Consider the following 27,037-nt stretch of genomic DNA (forward strand, 5'->3'; position numbering starts at 1 on the left):
ATACATATATTTTTTAACTTTTTTTTAAATTTAATTATATTGATTTATTAATAAATATTAACCTCTAATTGTAAAAAAAATTACAATTAATAATAATTCAATAACAATTTTTAAAAAATAAAAAACTCAGAGGTTATTCCTTTCATTTTAATTCAAACAATTTTTACAGTGATTAATAATTATTATTAAATCAATATATTTAAATTAAAAAAAAAAGTTAAAAAAATATATATTTATGAAGTTGGATTTGAACCGATGTGTCCATGGTTACAGATCCGACATGTTCTTACTTACACCACATAACTACTTGAGCGACATGAAACAAAATTAATATATAAACTAATATAAAACATTGATACAGACACCATAAAAAACTGTGATGCAATGTGGTATCCACTGCAATGCAATTGTGTAACTGTCCACTTTATTGGAGGAACATATCTCACTTTCAAATGAAATAAGTTTAAATAAAGTGCAGCAAAAAGTGTGTGTATATTATTTAATAGGCGTACAAGGAAGTCATGTATTGTCCATATCAGATTTCTTTGTTAATATTTATAATCTATTTAGAAGATTATTTTCTTTGTTACATCATTTTATTTCTCTTCATTTCTTAATCTAATTATTGTTTTTTTGTTCTTAGCGTTTCTGTATATACTCATTTTGTTTATGCCCAAATTCTCAAAAGTTCAGCCTGTTATCACAATGTGCGGGTTGTTGTAATTACATTCATTAGTTTATTTAGTAAAATAAATAACAACTTGATTGCATGATGTATTTTTTTACGATTGACTTCCCAAAATATGATTTCATATAGTAAGAACATTTATTGTGCTCTGTAAATGAATAGGTAATTTTTTCAATTTTTTTTTGTGTAGTGACTGATTCAGTCAATAGGTGATTTAAAAAAAAAACATGGAATCTTCTGTAATCTTTATCAGTGAATTTAGCTGAGCAGCAAAATACCAGAAAATATTGGTTTTATTATTATTTTCCTATTTATAATGCATTTTCAGAGATACCTTTCCATCTCTCAGTGTAGGAAGAAAAGTGGTCCGCCAAGATACAAATTAACAATTTTTAAAAGTGTGTTGCTTTATCTAATTGAATTATCAGTATTTATTAAAACAGTGTAGTTAGTATAAGCTCTATTATCCCTTCTCTTCTATGTTAAACAAAATATAGTCTGCCTGAACAAAATATTTAATTAACTTTAATATTTAGATTGTAATTTGAACAAAGTCTTTATAGTCTGCCTGAAAATTCATTAATTTCAGTTTATAAATATAATATATTCAGTTTATATAATATAATATATTTCTCTAATTTAACATTATTATTTACTTTTAAAATTTCATTTTTATCTTTATGATTTTTATTTTAATGCCTTTACTTGCGCTAAAAATCTTGTTGATTTTTTTCTATGTAAATGTACTCTGATTGGTTACAGTTTATTTTATATATACTCCATTTATTATATTTATCATTTATATTATTAATAAGATTTAAATATATTTTAAATATTTGTTAGGTTTATAATGTCGTATTATAAAGTTCTTTCTCATATATTCTCATCAAGTTGTCATTTAGAAAAATATGATGTAGTAAGGAAATAAATTTATAAAATAAAAAACCAGTAACCAATAATATATATATATAAGCACATATTTTATATATTTAATATATATATAAAATATGGAAACTGGTTCATATTTCAAAATTGAGGGATACCAGGAGGTCAAAAAAAATGCGGATCTACATTATTACAAAATTACTAGTTTATGGTTTGTTTGAAATTTTTATCCCCTGTCTTGGATCTGCTACATTGAATCAAACTTTTTTTTAAAAATAGGTAGGTGGAAATGTGAAGAATGATTTTTGATATAAAATTCTGCATGAAAAATGTTAATGAAATCCTTTCTCGATAAATGCCTTCGTTTTCAAGCAATCAAATTTACAAATCTGGAAAAATGTAAAATGGCAGTGATAAAATGAGGTAAAACTTGTTGATGACATTGTTCTTTTGACAGAAATAAAGTATTATTTGGAAGAAACTGATGGAATGGGATTATTGTTAGGAGAGAATTTCAGTCTGAAAATAAATAAGAATAAAACAAAGAATAACATTTGACAGAAAGGAGAGGTTAATGAGGAATTAATTACCAAAGTATTCAAACACATTTATACCAGAAAAAGAAAATTTTATTATTTTCGGATTTATAAAATTGCAAATGATGGATGAAGTGTGTAATTATCAAAAGCAGAGTGGTTAAGAAGATAGCTTTCATGCGTAAAAGAAAGTATTTATAATTTTTTTTTGTCTTCAATCATTTGACTGGTTTGATGCAGCTTTCAAAGATTCCCTATCTAGTGAGTCATTTCATTTTGGTATATACCCCCTACATCTTACATCCCTAACAATTTGTTTTACATATTCCAAACGTTGCCTGCCTACACAATTTTTCCTTCTACCTGTGTCCCTCCAATATTAAAATGACTATTCCAGGATGTCTTAATATGTGGCCTATAAGTCTGTCTTTTCTTTTAACTAAATTTTTCCAAATGCTTCTTTCTTCATCAATTTGCCGCAACACCTCTTCATTTGTCACTTTATCCACCCATTTGATTTTTAACATTTTCCTATAGCACCATATTTCAATAGCTTCCAATCTTTTCTTCTCAGGTATTCTGATCATACGAGTTTCACTTCCATATAAAGCTGCACTCCAAACATATACGTTCAAAAATGTTTTCTTGACGTTTAAATTAGTTTTTGATGTAAACAAATTATATTTCTGACTGAAAGCTTGTTTTGCATGCTATTCAGCATTTTATATTGCTTCTGCTTCATCTATCTTTAATAATTCTACTTTCCAAATAATAAAATTCTTCTACCTCCATAATCTTTTCTCTTCTTATTTTTACATTCATTTATAATTGTAAATTATAAATTGTTACATTATTTATAATTACTATTATTAAACATATATCTAAGAATTAGAAAGAAATTCTTAAAAATGTTAGTATGGAGTTAAGTCTTTAGGTTGATGAAATATGAATATAGGTAAAAGAAAGGAGAAGAATAGAGGCATTGAAATTTGGTGGATAAAATCTTAAGTAAAGAGATCTTTAAATGAGTAGGTGATGAGAGAATTTTTGTCACTTATGAAGATAAACAGATTAGGTTAATTGATCATGTATTAAGTGCATGATCAATTAACCTAGTCTGATTAAAAAAAAAAAAAAAATAGAACTTTGAAGCATAAGTCTAAGAATTTTGCAGCAACATCCCAAGGCATGTGTGCGGCATATTATGTTGGTGAAAGAGCACTTTCTTTTTGGTCAAGTGTAGATGTTTAGTCTGAATAGAGCACCCTTCAGTTGGTCCAGAAGTTAAGCATAGCACTCCCTGCCTTTTTCCAGCACTGCCAGGTCCTGTCCTGCCTTTTTCCAAGTATGAAAAAGACAGGTGCTCTATTAGCACCACACCACAAGAATTCTAAATATTCGTAGCCATGACTTCCCAGATGGAATCATTTCTGTTGTCGGTGGTGCATTTTCACCTGCTTCCAGCCAAACTGTTTGGATTGCTGTTGCTGTATGGGTGCAATGGTGATTCTATGTTCGTTCATTTAACAAAATTTATTTGTTTCATTTAATAGAGCTGTAATAAAATGTCTTATTTTAAAAACGTTCTTGTAAAATTTTATTTTAAATTATGTATTGTATACCCATCTTCTCATTTAAAAAAAAAAGGAAAAGTTGATTCATTGTGGCGGAGTATTTATGTATACTGATTTGTCTCTTATTGCTTATAGCAATTTTCCATGATTTTTTAATTATTTTTATTTTTGAACAGGGTTATAAGCAACTGTGGACAAAAGATTTTGTACAGCAAAAACTGAAGGACCAGAACCTATTGCAATTAAAATTTATTTTTAAAAAACTTGATGTATATTTTTTCTAAATGTTGATTGGAGGATTCTTTTACTGTTAATAATATCTGATTACTAGAAAAACAATAGTAATTTCCTATAAATAGTGTTTTCAAAAAAAAAATTATTTATTTTTCTTTTGTAATAATGCATTTAAGATAATTTTCTGCATTTTGTTTATGTAGGTCGTCTTAGATCTTCATGGAAAATGAAAGAATATTTACATTTTGTTCTACATAAAGAAAATATGGATGTAACAGATGCTGTTAATCTACTTAGTCATAAACTACAGTAATTTATTGTTATTCATTTTTCTTAAATATTTCTTTTTATTATATTATTTGTTACACACATTAAAATACCTTTAGCATGAAACTGAATAGATGAATTATTATTATTTGATAGAAAATAGTTCTCAGGTTGATCTTTGTATTTTATGTTGAAGTGTATATGGATAACATAAGTTTTGGCTAAAATACTGGTTAACATGAAAAACATACATTAAGAATAATTTTTTTCAGGCTTTTTAAATAATTAAATTTATTTATACATGCTCTCAAGCTCTATTCTTTATTCAAGATAAGAGTAAAAGAATGTTATGACTGGTACAATGTATTGTCTTTAGAATTGTATTATGAGGCTGTTGAATATGCAAAATGTAGTCATTCACTTTTATGGTACAGTTAGCTACTTTGAGGCAGAAAAAATCTACTGGTATTAATAGGACATTAATCCAGGACAAATGCTTGTAACTTATTAAGAACAGTACGGAAGTTTACAATGTAAGATTATTTCAGTCATACCAGATTCTCTGCAAGTTTAGAAATAGATCACCTGGAGAAAATTAAAATGAATCTTCAATTTAAAAAACATTTCATTACTTACCAGTTATATTAAATATTTTTTAACTTATCAAAATAACTATCAAAAAGAGCTTAACTATGAGTATAGCTGTGATATTAACAGACAATATGTGTTTCATTGCTAAATAACTTCTAAGAATGTGCAGACAAATTCTGTCCTGAAAATAATGATACTGAAAATTTACTGGTTTTTGTCATTGTTACAGGCTTTTGATGCAAAGCTGTGTTTAGATGCTAATTCATAAATTGATCATACAATAAATTAGAACAGTTTTAGAAAATTAAATATTCTTTTAAAGAAATTGTTACCATAATATCTATAAAGTTAAACCAGAAGGATAAGTAAATTGTTAAGTAAATGTATAGTATAAAATATCTACTGTTTGTTATATAATATTGAGTGCAAATTATTAATGGTTTACCTCTTTCACACTTTTTTTATTTCATGTTTTATCTTGCGTTTCTTTTTGTTTAATATAAAAAAATTCCTGTCAGTTTTAATTGGTTTAAAAGAAAAATTCACAGTTTGAACCTGATTGTTTTATTGTTTTACTTAACAAAATCGCTCTTCTTCAAATTATGGGTCAATTTCTGTAATCTTTGAGATAGTTCATCTGGTGGTTCTGCAGTAAATCTTCCTAGATAATGTAGTTGAAAGATCTTTGTTTAACCAAAATTTTCAGTCTCTTATCCTTTATGATTGCTTAGTATTTGATTATTATGATACAATGATACAAAGCTTGATATCATTCTGATATTTAAAGCATTTTTGTATATAAATTCAAGATTACATAATATTTTGTGTAACTAAAATATACATTCTCACATTCCTGAGAGCTATGCTTGGTAGTAGTCTCTTTTCATTATATTCTGTGTATATGAAAAAAAAATTTGTATAGACATATTTCAGGTCTTTACATTTCTTAAAAATGATGTTTTTCACACTAACTGGATAGTTATTGTAAGCGTACCTTTAATTTTAATAAAAAAACAAAATTCATATAAAACAATAACTTCAAACAAAAATACTTCAATTGATTTAAAAAATGATTTTTTTTTTACACATTAGCTTATTAAATATGGGATCAAATTAACTATTACAAAGATTAGACTGTTAATAGTTTATTTTGTGCCAATTTAAACAATTTATATTTTAATTATAATTTAAAAATTTCTTAATGAGTTTAGAATTAAATTATTAAAATGTATGAAATTCACAAAATAAAATTGTTAGAATCATACCAATTGATCATCATAAGTTAAAAATTGTAATTTAAAGTAAAATTACCTATGTCCGGTTTATAAGAATGTCGCAATTGTTTTGATTACTGGTAATCATAAGCAATCATCATCATCATTACTAACCGAATATTTATACATTTACTTTAAATTATAATTTTTAACTTATGATGTTCAGTTGTTATGATTCTAACAATTTTATTTTGTGAATTTTATTTATTTTTATATTTTAATTCTAAATTATTATAAGATCAAACCTCCTGAAATGGCGGAATAGCCGAAAACATTTGAGAGAATTAACAAATCTATTGGAAAACTGATTTTTATATTTAAATTAAATTAAATTATATTTTATCAGTGATGCCATGTCTGCAAATCTTAATTTATTAATAACTTCTGTTCACAGCCAAGGTTTTCACTCAATCAAAAAAAAAATTAATACACAGAATAAATACTTATGGCCTCAGGAGGTTACTTGTGGCAGTCTATCTGTTTTGGCATTAATAAGATATAAAACCTACCTTTCAAATCACAATCTGTCTCAGAGAGAATATACTAAAATAAATAATGGAATTTCTTTGATTTTGGAGCTTTCTAGAAGTAAAGAAGTGCTGGTAATGTGGACTCCCTTTTGTTTGAGAATTGATTAATATCTTATTATTTTTTTAAACTTTTCTTTTTGGAAAATCTTTAAAAATTACTTGTTTAATTTGAATCATTCTAATATATATTAAATTGAATAATAAATCATTTTAAATTTTTTTTGTCATAGTGTATGTCTTTTGTTACATCAATTTATTGTAATGGCTGGTAAGGTGAACCCAGAAGGGAGTTTACTTTACCCTCCCAAAGATCCACTTTACACAGATATGTGTAAATATTATTAATCTCCAACAAGATGTGAAATTATGTAATAAAAAATTGAAATTGAAAAATGAATAAAAAATTCTATATGTTTATAAGGAATCCTTTTGTTAATAGTAAAGGTGCTGTAAAATTGTATGTGAAAAAATCAAAATACAGTAATAAAAATCTGCTAAACCAAGTATTAAAATAATTAAAGATATGAGTTTAAAAAAATATGTGTAAATATGAACAAAAGTTTGTAAAAATATCAAAATAATATGAATGAACCACTTTTGACCAAATGATTTTTAAATTAAAAATTAACTTTTATAGGGGGTCCCATGAAGAAAGTGAGAAACATTCAGAACATGTCCTGATGAAAATATTGGAAAAAAGTTCATATAAACATAGGTCTGGAATTGCTTTGTTTTTGAGTTATGGCTAGTGAAAGATTTTGCTTGGATTTCCGTCTGTCGGATTTGTACTAGTGTCTGGGCTTTGCTGAATATGCTGAATCATATGATGTTCATCATTGACACCATGATTTACTTGGCATACAACAAAAAACAAACACATTGGAAATGACCCTTTCATTAATAAATGCTGATACACTGAGGAATGCCTAAAAGAATGGTGTGAAATGAATATTTATTTAGTACAGAAAGAATAATACAGTTTTCTGTCTATTTTTCATCTGTTTTGCTTCAGTAGAAAACCAATTGATGTTGGTTATCTTAAAATCTGCTGGAGTTACAGTTCTGGGACCTGTTTTATCTTATTTCCCAGCTGAAATTACATAAGAATCCACCGATTTTACTCTTACAGTAAGGCCTTTTTTTATTAGAAGAGCTGAAATCTGGGAAAAATCTTTCACTAGCTGTGAGTAGAAAACAAAGTGTTTTCAAACTTATGTTTTTATGAACTCTTTTCATTGTTTTCACCAGTGGTACATCTCCTTGTTTCATTGTGGGACATCTCCTTGTTTCATTGTGGGACTCTGTATATAAAAGGCACAAATAAAAGTTACTATATTTTTCACCCTTATGCATCTTCTGTGAAATCAGTTTTTACTTGCCAAACATTGATTCATTTTTCATGTAGGTGCAGCAAAAATAAATCTTGCTACACAAAAATTTATCGGTAAGTGAAACTGTTAAAATATTGACATAAAGTACGAGTACATAAATAATATATATTATATTTAGATAAAATTAGTAATTATTTCATGGACTGAGCTGTGTGGACTTGTCAGTTATAATGTCAAGGAAAAAAAAAATATTACAGTAAAGAAGTATATGAAAATTTCAAATTAAATTAATGCTGTTAGATAACATAGCTGCTAAATTAGATGTTGCACAAAATTATTTTATTTACTTCAGAAAATTTAAAAAAACAGTCTTTACAAATCTGAAAGAAAGATATCACATACGAGGCTCATTCAATAATGACAAATTGCTCTAAAGCCAAAACTGCTTATTTATCAGTGTGACTTTTTTATTTTTCAACATAATTCCCAGCAGTATTAATATACTTGTCCCATCTGTGAATTAGCGTATTTGTGCCTGCTGCAAAGAAATCTTAGTCTTGATGACGAAGCCAATTTTGCATTTTCTGTGACATTGTCATTGCCATTAAACTTTTTACCACACAGTGCCTTCTTGAGTGAACCAAACAAGTAAAAATCCACTGGAGCCAGGTCAGGACTGTATGGAAAGTATGGGACTGTTTTAAGATATAGATGCAATTTATTGATGGTCTCGCAAGAGTCCTATGCTGTGTGAAACCAAGCATTATTATAAAGGTGAATAATGCCTTTGTGTTGAGATCCTGGCTGTTTTTTTTTTTAATTTGTTGCACGTCACAGTAACATAAACTGTCTATTGTTCACTGATATAAAATAATTGACAAAAACTGGGCCTTTTGCATCCCAAAAGATTGTCTTTTTTTCCTGCTGATGGTTGGCTTTGGAATTTTTTCTTGACAGGTGAACTTTTGTGCTTCCACTATCTGCTCTGTTTCCAGTTCAATTGTGAATCCATGTTTCATTACAGGTTAGAATACTGTGAAAAAAGCATCATCTTCTTGCTAAAACATTGTTTCAGCTTTGTGCACTTGTGAAGTCTTGTCTCCTTGGTGATTTATCAACTCTCTTCAAACCCATCTTGGGCTTGTTTTAAGGTATTTGAGCTTATTGGTGATAGTGTTACAAACTGTAAAAACATTTACTTGTAATTTTTCAGGTATAATCTCAAGTCTAACCATCAGTCTTCTTGGCTGAGAGAGTATGCCAGTTTCAAGTACTAGAATTGAAACCTCAACTGGATATCTAGAACAGTGCTCGTCAGTTAGTGAAATTTGACAATCTTAGATTTTTCTACCCACTTGTAAAAATTTCTGTGGTTTGTATAACTTTGTCCAAATTTGGTCATAATATAACCAAACAGTACAATAGTAATAATGTTAACTGGTTTTACACCTTTGGAAAGAAAAAAAAAAAACAGTCACTGCACAGTATACAACTAATTTCCAAATTTCAGTTAGTTTCCAAATTTATCAGTTTATTGTTCTGAAAGTATCATTACTCTCTTACCAACTGTTTTGTCTCTACAGCTATTGTGTCTATTATTGAATGACCTTTGTAATAAAATTATTTTTTCTGAAGTTAAAAATTCTAATTTGAGTGTATGACAAACAAGTTACTTTACAAATGTAAATTAACATAATTACTGAATTCCCAGCAGTTTGATAGATTTAGACAAATTGACCAGGGGGTGGTCCACTTTACCTGTACTTCTTTTAAAACCTTACAAATACTATTGCACTGTTAATGCAATCTATGATTTGGGTCTTTTGTAAAGATTACTTACCTTTTACTGAATTTAAATGCCTGTGACTACTGAATAACCTCTTAACATCATAATTAGGCTTATAATTTGTTTGTCAAATTCTTAAAATAATGTAGTAAAAATGTTTAAAAGTTTTTTTGGTGTAAATTTAAAAAAAGGAAAAAATTTCTCATAATTCTTGTTCATGAAATTAGAATGTTAACATTACCTTCATATTAGAGTATTTCTCTATTAAAAAAAAAAAAACTTTTACTGATATTTTTGTAATTTTTTTTTTGGTTTAGTTTGTTATACTTTGAGTGATAAGGTTAATCTTCGTTTTAGTTTTATATTATTTTTTTAAATATGTATTTTTGGAATTTTTTTATAGGATTAATTTATTTTGTTCATTTTTATCTTTGTTTCAAGTGTAAGAGGAAACGATATAAAATATTGTGGAACAAAGGATAAACGTGCTAAAACTACACAGTCTGCTTGTGTTAAAAGGGTTTCTGCTGACAGGCTTAATAAATTGATTTTGAAAAATGTTGTTACTGGTAACTATGAGTATAAACGATATTCTTTAAGATTGGGACAGCTAAGAGGAAATAGATTTCGTATTGCTGTTAGGTAATTATTATTGTTCATATTCTATTATTATTACTTTTCTAATTGTTGGAAATCATTTTATGATATCGTACAAAATAAAATTATTTTCTTAAAATGGTTAAATGCTTTCATTTTACCTGAGTGATAATTTGGATTTTTCACTTAGAAAAAAATTAAATTCAAGTATGAATTTATTTGACATATTTTGATTTTATATGAACATTGTGTTTGGCGATGATGAATCACTCAGTTAGCAATTGTGGCAAAATTTTGATTATTTTACTTTTATTTATAAATCAATTTACATTCTTCTTTTGCCATCCTGAATGTTATAAAGTAATATTTTGCTGATTATGATAATTTGTTTGATTTTTCTTTTTTTTAAGAGGAGTTTAGTTTATTCCTTAAGTGCTTTAGCTTATAGTTTTGCTTTTTATGTAATCCCCAGACAGTTGGCAAAAACAAAATCACACAACTTATTTAGCTCCAAAAAAGTAATGAGTTTTGCACAAAGTATAATTTACAAAAGCCCCAGGTCTTCTTCACTGTTAATTGTAAAAATTTGTGAAGCCATGAAAGAGCATTTAATTCACCCAGAAATGCCTAAGAAAGTTGCCCTAAGAGATTGAATTGTCAGCAACTACTGCTTTCAGGACAACGAAAAACTTAAAATTTCATGTTTACCACATTGGTATCTTTTATTAACTGAACTAGTTTTGGACTCACAAAATTTATTAAAAAGCTTATATTTTTGTTTGAATTAATTAAAAAAAGAAATGTTACAGTTTTGTTAAGGAGAAAACTCAAAGAATGAATTTCTAACAATTTAGTTTTGATTCGGTTTTAATTTTTTTTTGTAGAAATTTAAAAATTGCAAATTCTTGCAGGATTCATGTTTGAAGTTATACAACAAGTATGCAAATTTTATAGGAATTATGAACTTAAAATTACAGTATTATGCTGTAGACAGATAAGACTGTGTAGTTTCATTAAAAAAAAAAAACTATGATTAGCAGGATTTTGATAGCTTGAAAGAAATATTTTATTAGCATTATCTTTCGTTATTAAAATTGTGTTATCTATTATAATAAATTATGTTTTGTTATTTTTTTATAATTTAATTAGTATGATATATATATATGTTATTTTCTTTTTAGAAATATTGACAATGCAGATGAAATTGTAGCTGAGGCAATTGAGTCATTAAAAACTAAAGGATTTCTAAATTATTTTGGGATGCAAAGATTTGGTGCATCTGTTATTGTTCCTACGTATAAAGTTGGTATTGCACTTCTTCACAAAGAATGGAAAGAGGTATATTAAAATGTGATGAAGTATTATAATTTTGGTATTAATTATACTGTTTGTTGACATTTTTTAAAACTTTTATTTAGTGAATATAATTTAAAAAAATAATAAACACATTAAAGGAACCCTGGTTAAAAATTAGTGATTAACAACCAGTCATTTTTATAATAAAAATATATTTTTGGTAGTAAAATTATTTTAAATTCTATTATAAAAAAAAAAACTCTGCATAGTTTGAAATACAGTTTCATATATATATCGGTTCACTGTGCAGCTGATTTTCTTGATAAAAGTGCTCTCTATTGTCATGTAAACATATTGCTTATTTTACATATTAAATTGTTAAAACTTTAATTATACTGGGTGATATTTAAGTATGGAAACAGCTTTATACTGCATATCTAAGAGGTATTTGGAGCATAATAAAAATGGGTTCTACATAGTTAAAAAAAAAGCTGCACTCTGGTGGGTTTTTAATTGTCTGCCATTTTGGATCCATCATATTGAATCAAACTTGTTTTCAATTTAAAATTTTACACAAAAAAAACAGTGGTGAAACCATTTTTCTGCTAATGCCTTTATCATAGAGTTATAACCATTCAAAGTTGCAATGATGGAAAAATCGTGTTAATAATAAAATGAGGTAAAACATGCTGCATGAACAGTTTTATTCCATTTTACATTTGTAATGTATACAATAATGAATTTTAAACAGTGGTATAATATTGATCATAATAAACAATAACTAATAATTAACAACACAACAAATATCAACTGATATTAACTTTAAATAACAATATTTATTTTAAAATTTTAAATAAATATTTTTGATCATAAATTACTAATAAAATAAATTTTGAAAGCACACTATTCTACAATAAATGTTCAAAATGCTTCTCCTCTATAGTTTGGCAGTGTGCTAACCTCAAATAATATCTGTTTATTACTTGTTGTATCATGTCTGGTGGTACACAAGCAGATTCGTCAATTATTCTTCTTTTCAGTTTGTCAATGTCTGCAGGTTTTGTTTTGTAAACATTATGTTTGTTTCAGGTACCCCCATAAAAAATAATGAGGAGAAAGGCATTCTACAGCTTCTCTACGACCTATCCAGTGATTTGGAAATTGTTCATTTAAAATTTGCCGTGTCCTTAGGTAATAGTGAGGTAGTGCCCCATCTTGCTGAAACCATTTGTTATTATTTAATTCTTGTCTAGCATTTTCCCAGATATTTGGTAAATTACTATCAGCTAACAATTTGCAGTGAGCATCTCCTGTAAGATTGTCATCCAAAATAAAAGGCTCTACAATACAGTGACCAACAATTCCCACCCAAACATTCACTTTCTGAGAGCTTCAACATTTTCTGCTGTGTATGAGCTTTCAACATCCATCTGATTATTATCACTCCAATATCGACAGTTTTGCTTATTCATATCGTCATTTAACATAAAAGCTGCTTCATCAGTAAATGTTATTGAATTACAAAAATTTGCGTCTATGTCTAACTTTTGCATTATAAAATCTCAGTATTCAACTTGGCAGTCAAAATCTTCTGAAAGTTCTTGCACCAGGTGTAGAATTTAAAACTAAAGTGAAATTTATTTTTTTTAAAGATTTTTTATACTGGAAAATAACTGATCTCATGTTGGACAACAGCTTTCCGAATCAATGCGTGAGGGTTTTCAACAAAGGTCTGCAATACATGATATAACTTTGCATCAGTTGTGACAGTTCTTGGTCAACCAGTGTGAGAATGATACTTTACAGTATCGATTTCTTTAAATCGCTGTACTGTGTTGATCACAGTTGATTTACCTATTGGTTCTCTGTTTGGAAATCTATTAAATAAATCACATACTTCTTGTAAAGGCCGAACTCGTATCACGATACCTGTGCATCATCAAATTAGTTATTCTTTCAGTTTCACTTAAAGAAGGTATTGTATTTGAAGATTTAATAATAAAACTAAACAAATAAACAAAAAACTAATAATAAAACTTAAACCAAAAAACAAATTTGAACACTACGTCTACAACTTAATCTTTACTAGCACTATCAAATTTTACTGTTACAAGCATGTTGAAATAAAAAGGTGAAATGGGTTGTTAATAAGTTGCATTGTTTCAATGTAATATAAACTGCATTGTTGTAAATTAACAGCTGATAAATAACAGATATCAGCTCTTATTACACCTGAAGTTAATTTGTATTTAGAGAATAATATCGCTTGATATAGTTGTTTTAATTTGTTGTTTATTATTATCAATATTATAGCACTGTTTAATGTGCAATAATAAACTTATAATAACAAACATTATGTTATTGTATGCATTATGAATGTAAAATACAATAAAATAGTTAATGTGTTTTACCCCATTTTATTGATAACATAATTTTTCTGTCATTGCAACTTTGAATGCTTATAACTTGATAACGAAGGCATTAACAGAAAATCAGTTTTCGTCATTGTTTTTCCTGTGAAATTTTTTTAAATCAGTTGTGTTTCATATGTTCATCTTCATATTTAAAAAAAATTGAGTTTGATTCAGTGTGGTGAATTGAAGAAGGCAGACAAAAATGTAAAACCCACCATAATGCAGATTTTTTTTTAACTATATTGAACTGCATTTCTTTCTATATCACCTGGTATATAAATTTTTAATGTTATATTTGTGTAATAGATTGCATTTGAAGAAGATTATGGTAACTGAAAAATAACAATTAGTGTCAATTCAAATGAACAAATAACATTGAATTTTAAGTTTGACTATTCAATTATTAATTTATTGATTTATATAATGTTAATTATTTACTGAAATTAAATTTAAATAATTTTAAGTAAACAAAATTAGATTATTGTTATATATTTATTTAACATTATTTTTTAGGCAGTTGAGTTGCTATTAAAACCAAGACCCGGTGAACGATGTTTTCCAGAAGTTGCTGAAGGTAGAAAAGTTTGGTGGGAAACTAGAGATGCTAAAAAGGCTTTGAAATGTTTTCATTGGAAAACAACATGTTTAGAAGCAAAGGTTTTACAAGGTCTTGATAAATCAGGAGGGACTGGATATTTAAATGCTCTTGAAAATGTAAGTTTTAGTGGTGATTATATTTTTTTTTTTTTTTAATGTTATGATTCAAGGTTACATTTCTTTTATATCCATAATTGTTGAATCTGAGTCTACTTAATTCTTCGTAAACGGTTTTTTTCTTTTTTCTGTTTAGCTTCTGGGAATTACCATTCATGTATTACTTAAAGAGGATGAATGGAGATATGTATGAGTGTAAATGAAGTGTAGTCTTGTACAGTCTCAGTTCGACCATTTCTGAGATGTGTAGTTAATTGAAACCCAACCACCAAAAAACACACCAGTATCCACAACCTAGTATTCAAATCCGTATAAAACCGCCTTTACTAGGACTTGAATGCTGGAACTCTCGACTTCCAAATCAGCTGATTTGGGAAGATGCGTTCACCACTAGACCAACCCAGTGGGTAGTCCTCAATGGTTTGTGTAACAGAAAGTTTCACAAAGCATCATAAGATATTTTCAGAAGCAGTTTAATAAATTTAGATGAAAATTAATAAAAATGTGTACTACCCTTATAGATCTGCTTAAAAAAATAACAGTTATAAAAGTCTTGATGATAAATCAAGCCCTGTAGTCATTTTGTGAAAAAATTTCAGTAAACAATTTCAATAAAAAATTAAAATCAGCAGAAAATGCTTGGTTGAATTTTACTGATATAGCATGTATTGGAAGTATTGTAGTATATGGTTTGGCTAATATTATTGTTTTTAGAAGATATAAGTGAAAGATAAACATTTTTAGGATGTAAACTAAAATTGTTTTTAATATAATGTATTTACTCAATTTTTTTTATTTTCATCTTTCTTACTTGAATTGATATTAATTTTTTTTATTACTTTTATAAAAAGGTTGTAAATCCTTTTATGAATTTAATTAATTTTCTCAATGATTTTTCCCAGATTTGATATTAGAGGTATAGGTCTTGTAGTAGTTACTCATTACATTTAGGGACCTGCTTTATAGATCTGTATAATTTCAGCTTTCTTTAAAGCTCAGGCCATAAATCTTTCTCTATATCATGATTAAATATGTGAGCTAAAGGTTCAGCTGTATGACAAGCTATTGTCTTAATAGATTTTTTATTAACATTATCTACTTCTCCAATTTTTAATTTCAGATCTTTAATGATTTGTTTTATTTCTATCTCATCAGTACACTTAATAAATATAGTTTTTTCATTATAGGTGGTAGTTATAGGTATATTCAATGGTTGTAAAATGTCTTTACCTAAATTATCTCCTACTCCACAAAAATATGTATTAATAATATTTGCAATTTCTTTAGGCTTTTCAATTTTGTTCTTGCTGTCATCATAAATGTAATTTATTCCACTATTTTTATTTACCTTATTTCCAAGTTTTGAGTTTATAAATTCCATAAATCCCTAATATTATCACAATTTTTTTTTCTACCAATTTACTATCAAAATTCATTTAGCCATTTTTATAACTTTTAAGTAAAGGTTTTATCATAGTTTTTATATTCACTTTTCAATTTTTCATTCATGTGCCCTAATTTCCATATCTTATATGGTAACTCTTTTCGAATACAGGAGTTTATTATTCCTGTAATAATCCAGTCTTTTCTAGGTATTTTATTTCCATCTTTTGTTATTGACTATTATATTTGGTATCAATACATTTCCTTATTGCCATTATGAGACTATCAGTTGCTTCATTTGGATCTTTCATCAAGTTTATGCTATTCCAATTAATTGTTCATGCTATTCCATTTAAATTGTTTCTTATACCAGTTGTTTTTATTGTTTCCAATTCAAAGATGTGAATAATGGGTAATGGTCAGTCGTTGAGCTTTCATGTGGTTTTGATGAACATATTATCAATGCACGATCCATTGTTTTCATTATCGGATAGTCTTATTACCGCATGAAAACTTTGGTATATATCCATTCTCAAGAAATTTGTTTGAAAGTTCCTGACATATCATATTCTAGCAAATCAATATTATGTCTCCAATGATTATATGATTTTTGATATTTTTCTTCTACTTTAATAATTTTTTTATATTACTGATAAATTCATGTTTAGGCATATCATGTGATCTATATATTACCAATATCTCAAATTTGCTCAACTCATCAGTTTTCACACTTGTATTTAGAACTTTCCGTCTATTTTTAAAATTTCAGTGTTATCCATTGAATTTTCTTTCACGTATATAACAGCACCATTCGATTAGTTAATTGTACTATTATTGTAATATATTCTATTCCCTGCCAAACAAAACATGCAAAATTTTCAAGATTTCAAGTTTCAATGCAAATAATAATATAAGGCGTAGTTGATAAACTCTCAGCAAAAATTTGAAACTTTTCATTATTTGCATTTAAGCTTCTTATGTTTAGCTATAGTATCAATCTATCATCATCATGCATATTTCTGTTTTGAGTTTCAAGATCACAATATCCTGTTTCTCTCACAAGATTCTCATGTTGTATACTTTCAATAACATCTCTCTTATTCTCCATTGTTAAGTGCACGAGGGTCTTTTGTATAGTTGTTTTGTAGTAGGTGTCATTGATGTAGTAGGTGTCATTTGTTGAGTTACTCTTGGTCGATGTGCCTGTATATTTGTGTTGATCCATGTCTATAATTCAGGTGTCTCAGAATAATCAGTCATCTCAATTAACCTTTTTACTCTGTTCTTATATATTTATATGTGTACAAGTCCATTGCAGAATGATTAATGTTGTAATTAGATTTGTATTTATTGTTATAAATTTACAACATTTGAAGCATGATCTAACATGTTATCATATATCATAAATTCTACAATTTTGACATCCTACAAAAATTTGATTGTTGCTCTCTCTTAGATGTATATAAATATCGGATGAAACTTCCATAATAACTGTATACATTCCAGTATTTTTATTGTTGTACATGTGTAAAACTTGGCTTTTGGTGCTAAAATTGCTGAAATTTCTGTTATTTGTATCTTTTTCAATTTTTTATTGTCCATTTTTTTCATAATTATCTACTCCAACTATTTTCATTTCGGGTTTTAGTAATTGTTCCACTTGATTTTTAAAAGCACTGTGTAATTTATTTTGTAGAATTTTTTCATTTGTAAATACACTATTTTCATTCATACAACTGATAACCATTTCATTTTTATTCTTGTTGTAAATTCATTTAGTTTGAATAGATTTATCTTTTATCATGTACTGCGTTACTTTATCTTTTATGTCTGTATGATCATCCTTGTTTATTCTCTTTATTATTATTATTCTCAGTACTCTTTTTGTTTGAGGTTTAATTTTGTTAGTTATTTCTGCAAAAGTTGGTTTACTTACTTGTTCACATTTTTGTATTTTATTCATTTCTATTAACAGTGCATTCTTTGTTATTAATTCCTTGTTTAGTTGTTATAGTAATATATTTTCTTTTTCATATTCTGCATATTCATCTATTATTGTGAGTATTATGCGTGTCTCAAGATTCTTCTTATTCTTTAAGCATTTGCGCCCTGATATCTTCTTGCTTTTGGCTTTTAATCTTGGCTGTTACTGTCCTTGCAAAGTCACTAAGTGACTTGTCATCATACTTTGAAGTTAGATTATGCTTCGGACAAATTACTAATGTATCACTTAATTTATTTGATTCCTCTTGTTTTCACAAAATCACTTTGATGAAATATTTCTTCACATAATAAACACACTACTACTGCAGCTTTTTGTTTTGGATGGCATTTAAAAAATGTATCATACTGTTTGTCAGGCAGGAGGTTGTTTGCCCCCTCGACACCATCTCAAATTTTCAAACTTAAATAAAATAAAAATTAATACACAGATTAAAACAGTCATTACATCAACATATTCCTCTCACTTATGAGTGAGCCAAAAAACTTCTTCTCATTAAGAGTTAAACACAAAATATTCCACAAAAACGCACTTAATATTGGCCAGTTTAATACTTAAATTAGCCAATATCATGGAGCACTAAAAAAATGTGGCTGACATACTCTGTACATATAAATGCAAATACAGTTAAATTTAATATTACATTTTATTGGTAGTAGTAGGTCAGTATGTTAATGAATTATTTGTAATTTAAAAAATATATATATATGTGTATAAAATAATAAAAATGTTAGTAAATTATGTTGTTTTACTTTCTAATGTATATTTATGTATGTTGACTTTGCTAATAGGTATACTTTTTATTTATTTTTAGTTACCAAGAAATACGGTGATGTTTTATTGTCATGCATATCAAAGTCTTATATGGAATAAAATCATAAGTAGGAGAGTTAAAGAATTTGGTTTAACTCCATTACCAGGTGACATTGTTTTGTTAGAAACTGATAATAAGGATACTACAATAAGTAATTGTAATGATAAAGCTGATAGTATGGAAATAGAAAGTACTGATAAAAAACAAGAAGATAGTGATGAAAGTGAGAATAAAGTTGGTGATAATGATGATAGTGATAATGAAAGTAATGCAGAGGAGGATGGCAGAAAATCTGATGAAAGTAAATCTGCTGACACCTTGCAAACTCAAATAGGTAATTTTATATATATTTACACACAAGGCATGTTTAAAAAGTAAGAGCCCATAGGCCATTAAAAAGGCCTTTAAAAAACTACTAAGTAAGAGAATAAGAAAATTACCTATTTTATCTTTCTTTAAATTATTTTCTAAGCATTTCTGCTGTTTAAGAACAAGCCTTTTAATTCTGATATAAAAATTTTGACACCTGAGATTTCAGCCAGTTCAACACTGCTGTTTTCAACTCATGAATGGAGTGAACTCTGTTTTCAAATCATTGTCCTTGAACCATTAAGACTCAAGCTCCTTTTTTTTTAGATGAAGAAAGACATGATAGTCGCTTAGTTCAAGGTCAGGGCTATATCAGGGTGATCAAAATGTTCCTCCCATCTATATTGATGAATCTTCTTGATAGAGTGAACACTAGTGTTATGGGTATGTGTGAATAGGGCTGTGATGAAACCGTCAGCAGTTTTTAATTGTACACCTTAGTTATGAAAGTTTCACAATACATCTCTGTTGTGATTGTTATTCCTGGCTTCATGAAATTCGCCTTTTTTGTTCCAAAAAAAAAATAAAAAATAGTTGCCATGATCTTCTGAAATGACAGGGTTTGTTTGAATTTTCTTGGCTCACTGAACTTAAATGATACCACAGATTGTTTGGACTCAATATTGATATATGAAATCCATTTTTCATTACCAGCTGTGATATGGGAAAAGATTGTCTGTTTCATAGCAGTTAAAAAATTGTATGTGTAAATGTCATCCATTGATTTTCATATATATCAGTCAACATCTTGTTCACAGTTTATGATAGCCTAGTTTTGCAATCAAACATACTTCTAGAACTTGTAACATATTGACCAGCCTTGTAAGTTTTAAAGAAGATTATATATTGTTATTTATTAAGGTAAATCATCTAATAATCATTTTAAAGATAATTAATTATTAAAATGATTTTAATCATTTAAGAAAATTAATAAAAAACATTTTTTTCTGTCCTGGATATTATAGTATAGAATACTGTAATTTTAGATACACTGAGTTTTTATTTTTACTTTAGAAGTCTATATTTTTAATGAAAAAAATTTAAGGGAGAAATTATAATTTGTTGTTGTTTATTTTCCCTAATTTATTTGAAATTATTAAACATATAATTACAAAATTGGATTTGGTGATAGTTATATATAGAGCATTTATTTTATTAAATCTTTACTAAAATTGACACATGAATTGGGGGTTCTTCTCTTTAAACCATAACTACTTTCTCAAGATTTTGATGAAAATAGATGACGTAAAAATATTAACTTGGATGACTGACCAGTGACCAATTACAACCAGTGGTTGTAATTGAAATATTTTTTTAAAAATCTCCATTCACTAATATTGTCAAAAAAAAAATTAAAAATCAATGAAGAAAGATCAGGTGACTCCATCTGGAACCCATGGCTACAATCTGAAATTAAAACATTTCCCTCAATCATTATTATTTACAAAAAATAATTTATGTAAATGTTCAGAAGTTTATTCTATTTTAAAATAGAAATATCTATAGTGCTCTTTCAAAGTAGGAGATGTATACTTCCTTTTTAGGTGGGAATGAAGGTACAGTAGAAGTCCATTAGTCTGGCATCCAACAGTCTGGAATGCCCGATAGTCCGGCATCGCTCCGGAAAATTGTAAAAATTTTGGTTTTCTCCAAAAGTGTGTCTTTAAAGCAAATAAAAACGCTCGAGAGCTATTCGAACGTTTTCGGGGTAGTTCGGGATCATCCAGAAGCGCTCAGTATTGTTCGGTACAATTAGCGGCTGGCTAGTCTCAGCTGTCACAACAAATTCAGGTGCAGTGCAGCTCCGTTAATCAATCACGAAGCGTCTTCGCCATTTTTTTGTGCGTTGTTGTTTTGTGTCCTTTCACATCACAGTAAACGTAACTTTTGAAACTGTTTATAAAAAAAGTGATTTTCGTTCTAACTGTACAGTGACCATGTTTTCAAAGCCTAAGCCTTCGAGTTCAAAAGGAGAGAAACGAAAACACGTAATACTGACTCAATCAGAAACTAGAAATCATCAAACGGCTAGAAAAAGGCGAGAATAGAAATGTTTTAATGAATGAGTTTAATATTGGCTCATTAACTATTTATGACATTAAAAAACAAAAAGATGAACTAATGAAGTTTGCTTCTCAATCGGTAACAACTGAAAAATTGGCTTCTAGACAAACATTAAAAAAACCAAAACTGGAACAGCTAGATAGTGTATTGTTCAAATGGTTTAGTGCAGTACGTTCTGAAGGAAAGCCGGTAACAGGGCCAATGATTGTTGAAAAGGCAAAGAAATTCGGCCAAGATTTAGGAGTTGACATTATCAACATTATAGTAAACCCTCAGCCTACTCAAAATCTTGAAGAAAGTGACTCAGATGCCGAAACGGAAGAAAAGGAAAAAATCAGCTGGCAGAAGCTGGAGAATCACTAAATAATTTTATCTCTTTTGCTGAGGCTAGTACTAGCTACAGTGCTTCAGAAATTATTGATTTCCATATCATTAGAAATAAATTTTATACTAAACGCCAAAAGTCAAGAAAACAAAAAGACATTTGTGACTTTTTTAAATCTAAGTGAAATATGTTTTACAGTACGTGTACATACATTATATGAAATGTAAAATAAACTTTGTTGTATGTATTTGCATACTGTATTTGTAGTTTAATTATTAACCTAATTGTTCTTATAATTACCGCCCGATAGACTGGAATTTTCGGTAGTCCGGCACCGAGCTGGTCCCGAACGTGCTGGATTATCGGACTTCTACTGTAGTTAAAAAAAAATTACAACCTTTTTACTGATAATTGTTATAAAAAACATTTAAAATATAATTTTATTGGATTAGGAATCTATTAAAAAATACATAAAAATGAAAACAAACCAAAATAAGGGAGATTCAAAGGTTAATACAAGTTTTCAAATTTACCACTGAAAAAGTAAAAACCTCTATACAAAATCTGGGAAAGTTCAACAACAGTTGCATTTTTATGCAAACTAGTCTACTTTAAGTAATTTTAACTAAATTACCTTACTTAAACAAACGTCTTACTTTAACAAACACTGGATGTAATTTTTATTGAGTTATGTAATTGATTAAGACAAACTTATAGTTTGTATTATTAAAAATGATGACAGGAGGAGGATTTTCTGCTACATGGTTCTGCTTTTCCCGTCATTTCCAGAACAAGTCATACTATTGCAGAATAATGCTCATATAAATAAGATCACAGCTCTACATTTCATCTTCCGTTCCAGTTGCTCTTTATTAATAATATGACTAGTTGCGTAGGTGTGCCTATGGCTAGCCCTCGGAGTGGGTTGCCCTGGCAGGTGGTGTCTCGTAATGGAATTATTAGGTCCAAATTTGATTACCTCTTGTGTAAAAATATTTTTTTTTTGAATGATGAAAATTGATATAACAAAGTTAAATTAGAAATTTAACTAGAAATTGATACTAACGAATTTGTATTTTCCGCTAATGATCTGTACATTCTGATGCCTACTTTTTGATTATAGTTCATTATTTTATGAAGAAAAACAATCATATAAATAAAAAAATATATTATTAATATAAATAGTTATTATAATATGATATTGTATTATACAATATTATTAATTATTACTATTATCTCGCATATATATTGATATATAATAATATAACAAGTATATACCTGACATATACGAGACATGTACTAACGAATCAGGATTTCCCGCTAGTGATTAGTACATTCTGGTGCTAAGTTAAGGAGGATGCGCACGCATGCACACACACATGCACACACACACACACATACATAATACATACATACATACATACAATATATATATATATATATATATATATAAATGCCCTTTAGTAGGATAGGATTTATATATCAGTTTCTCAAAATTTTTTGGGGAAGAATATTAATTATTTTTTTATTTTTATTGTTGATTAAGGTACCAACAATTTCTGTTAAAGTGTTATTAATTGAATACTAATGAATAGGGTGTTTAAAATACTTTTAATTTGATTGCAAATTATTTTCAATTATTATTTAACTAAAAATTATTTATTAAAAAGATAATTTATTATTTAAAATAGAATTTGGTTTAAATAAAATAATATTTAAAATAAATATTTAAAAAGAATATTATGACCTTTATGATAAAATTATGACCTACATGTATCATGTTTATTTGGTTATTTATACTTTGTGTTTACGTGTATAATAATAAAAACTCGTTTTTAAAAAAAAACCTTGCCCTTGGTTTAATTCTCAAATTATTGTTAACTCTACTTAAACTTCCTCAATTCTTTTCCGTATATTTAAGATTTTTTTTTCTACATTATATTAATGAATTACTGAATTATAATTAATATCTTGTTAAAATAATATTCATATAAATATTTCATACACATATAACACAGCACGCGTTGGCAGTAAACTTATCCTTTCCCGCTTTATTTATTTATTCACTTTTGTATTCTGATAATTCACTAAAGTAGATTATTTACATTTAACATTGTTTTCTATATTTTTTTTTTTTTTATATTATTCTCTTTTAAACACTTTATTATATCAAACCTCTTACATGAATTTCATTAATCCTTTAAAAAAAATTAAGGTTAATATTGTTCGTTTCTTTTGAGTTAAATATCCGTTTGGAGCAACTCACTTAATTAAAGTGGACCTTTTCAAAAATGATTTATAATGTTATTTTATATCTTTATAAACTATCATCCCCATCGTTGCTTTGCCCACTCTATGTGGTTAGATGGTTAGTTGTGTTTCCTGTCGCAGTCAATTTTTTGTTGTTTTGTGTTTTTTAGTTGAGAAACCAGAGGTAGATGCAGCACTCCTTAAAAAATCGAACATCAGAAAACCCGAAAATAGTTTTTAGGTATTTACTTATATGAAGAGTATTTGCAAGCCCAAATCTACTGAATAACTTGTTTAATACAGCCAGAAATTGAAATAATTGCAATCATCTTACAATTGAAAGATTTTTATCTTACTTCACTCCTTCAAAGTTCAAATCTCAAAAAATGTAGAAACGCCCACTATTCTTTAAGTATAATTGTTCAAGTAATATAAAAGAAAAAGAATCAGCTAGAAGTAATATTCTTAATTAACTGATGAATTATGCATGGGATATACAACCAACTAGATTTATTACATCAGCTCTTCCTCTTTGTGTATCTGTCATGGATCTGTGTTATGTGGCACTGATTTGAGAGGCTTCAATGTATTTGTATATCAGACCAGGAGATATGAGGCTGAAACAATATACAGAGACTGCACCAGATTGTTGATAGAGGTCTTCCCAAAATTATGTACAAGCACGTGCGCACACACACACACACACACACACACACACACACACACACACACACATGTATAAATAGACTCTATCCCCTACTGGAAATTGTCCCACCTTATGTACGAGATTTTAATTGGAAGAAACATCAAGAGGACTCCTGTAATCCCAATATTTGGTAATATTCATTTGGCTTACTGACTTCAAACAAGAAAAGGTTTTCTGTTACTATTACAAATTCTTCAAGCTTTTCAAGAGCTAAACCACATAATTTAATGAAGAGAGGAATTTTTTAGTTGATATGCAGATAAAATAAAGTAGAAACTTGCAGCTAGAAATGATATCCCATATACTGTATGTTATTTGGGAAGTAGAATTACTAAAGATGGACAAAGCAGGAGCGATATAAAATGCCGAATAGCACAAGCTAAACGAGCCTTCAGTAAGAAATATAATTTGTTTACATCAAAAATTAATTTAAATGTCAGGAAAAGATTTTTGAAAGTGTCTGTTTGGAGTGTCGCTTTATATGGAAGTGAAACTTGGACAATCGGAGTATCTGAGAAGAAAAGATTAGAAGCTTTTGAAATGTGGTGCCATAGGAGAATGTTAAAAATCAGATGGGTGGATAAAGTGACAAATGAAGAGGTATTGCGGCAAATAGATGAAGAAAGAAGCATTTGGAAAAATATAGTTAAAAGAAGAGACCATAATAGGCCACATACTAAGGCATCGTGGAATAGTCGCTTTAATATTGGAAGGACAAGGGAAAAATTGTGTAGGCAGGCCACGTTTGGAATATGTAAAACAAATTGTTGGGATGTAGGATGTAGAGTGTATACTGAAATGAAACGACTGGCACTAGATAGGGATTCTTGGAGAGCTGCATCAAACCAGTCAAATGACTGAAGACAAAAAAAAAAAATACTGTATGGAGGTCGCTAATCAGTTAAGAAGAATGTATGTTTTACATACAATTTCAAAGGTGGGGCCTGCTGCCCATTGAATTTCACAAGCTTTAAAGGTGTGGATATTTTGTGCAGACCTAAGCTCATTTTTGGTTTGCCCATAAATGGTAAAACACTATCTCTGTCTCTCTCTCTCTCTCTCTCTGTCTCTCTCTCTCTCTCTCTCTCTCTCTCTCTCTCTGTCTCTCTCTCCCTCTCTCTCTGTCTCTCTCTCTTTCTCTCTCTCTATCATTTTGTCTGATGACAGTTTCAGAGGCTGATGACAGAACGAAGTAAAATTGCCATTCCTAATGATATTTTTCGTTTAGTTTTACAAATAGAATCCGAAAAATTATTGCCAGCCCAGTATTTTAGAAATACTCTGTATACACATACGTATTCATCCCTATTAAAAATATACATAAAAATTAATATTATTTGAAAGTAGATTTTTTGTTTAATCGTATAAAAGAGCTCTTTAAATTTTAAATAACCGCGTTCAAATGTTTTCTTACCGATGTAAGACAGGTGAGGACTTTTAATTTTTAAATACCTGCTATTTCTACGTCTTAATCCATTTAAAAATTAAATCTCTCTTAAAGTTGATTTAATATTTAAATACCGCGTAACTGTTTCCTTCTTTATTTAAATATCTTTTTTCTTTTTTAATTTTTTTTTCGTTGAATTCTTTTAAACAGATATTTTAAATTTTACAATTGTTTTTATTATTATAAACATTTATTGTTTATATTATTATATAATACAATTATTACAATTGTTTATATTATTTTATGTATATATCAATATATTGCACATATACATATATATCGTAGCTTGGGAAAAATTTAGTACTTTTTAACAGGATCCGAAATTTTGGAAGAAAATCGCAAATATCTCGAAAACGGTCGGTCCTAGCGCTCTGAAAAATTTTCTCACCCCCACTCGACGCAACCCCATCCGCTCCCGGCGGTTCTCGTCAGACGATAATATTTTCAAGCGCGCCCGGGGCGCCGTTCGGAAATCGGAGGGGGTGCGACGGGGTGCCACCATAATATCTCGGCAACCGCTGGTCCGATTTTTACGATTCAAACGGCGTAACTATCGGCAGGTCGAGCGCTAACCGTTTAACTCATCGGGTACGCTCTTGATCGACCGGATCTCGGTCATCCGTGAATTAATTCGTTTAGCCCTGCGTTTTGATTACACTCACCCGACGTAAAACGTACAGATCCGATCTTTCGCTAAACACGCTCAAATCTGTGCGCTAGCGATTACCGGTCCGCAGTGCCTAGTTGCGGAGGGCGTGCCACAGGCACACCTCTGCAGCTAGTATATTCGCTAAATTGGGGTGACGGAAGCGAAGAAGAAATATAATCGCCTAATCTTTCGTAAAAAAAAAGTGCAAATATATTATAATTCGAAAAAAAGCGTCTACGGGCGTAGAAAGAAATGGGGTTCACCAAAGTTAAAAAAATCTGCATTACGGTGGGTTTTTAATTTTTTCCGCC

The 27,037-nt window shown here is 28.5% G+C and overlaps 1 protein-coding gene across 2 annotated transcripts in view; it reads left to right on the forward strand.

Moving 5' to 3' along the window:
- The window catches only part of Pus7 (pseudouridine synthase 7), a 79,296-nt gene that overhangs the window by 36,857 nt on the left and 15,402 nt on the right, over nucleotides 1-27,037 (forward strand). For both annotated transcript variants that reach the window (XM_075376530.1, XM_075376532.1), the window contains exons 7-11: nucleotides 4,121-4,226; nucleotides 10,138-10,338; nucleotides 11,475-11,631; nucleotides 14,517-14,717; nucleotides 18,917-19,250. In XM_075376530.1, the coding sequence (XP_075232645.1) occupies nucleotides 4,121-4,226; nucleotides 10,138-10,338; nucleotides 11,475-11,631; nucleotides 14,517-14,717; nucleotides 18,917-19,250 (999 nt within the window). The remainder of the gene's footprint in view (nucleotides 1-4,120; nucleotides 4,227-10,137; nucleotides 10,339-11,474; nucleotides 11,632-14,516; nucleotides 14,718-18,916; nucleotides 19,251-27,037) is intronic.

This window comes from Lycorma delicatula, chromosome 10, assembly GCF_047948215.1.
Source record: "Lycorma delicatula isolate Av1 chromosome 10, ASM4794821v1, whole genome shotgun sequence".
NCBI classification, from domain to species: Eukaryota; Metazoa; Arthropoda; class Insecta; order Hemiptera; family Fulgoridae; genus Lycorma; species Lycorma delicatula.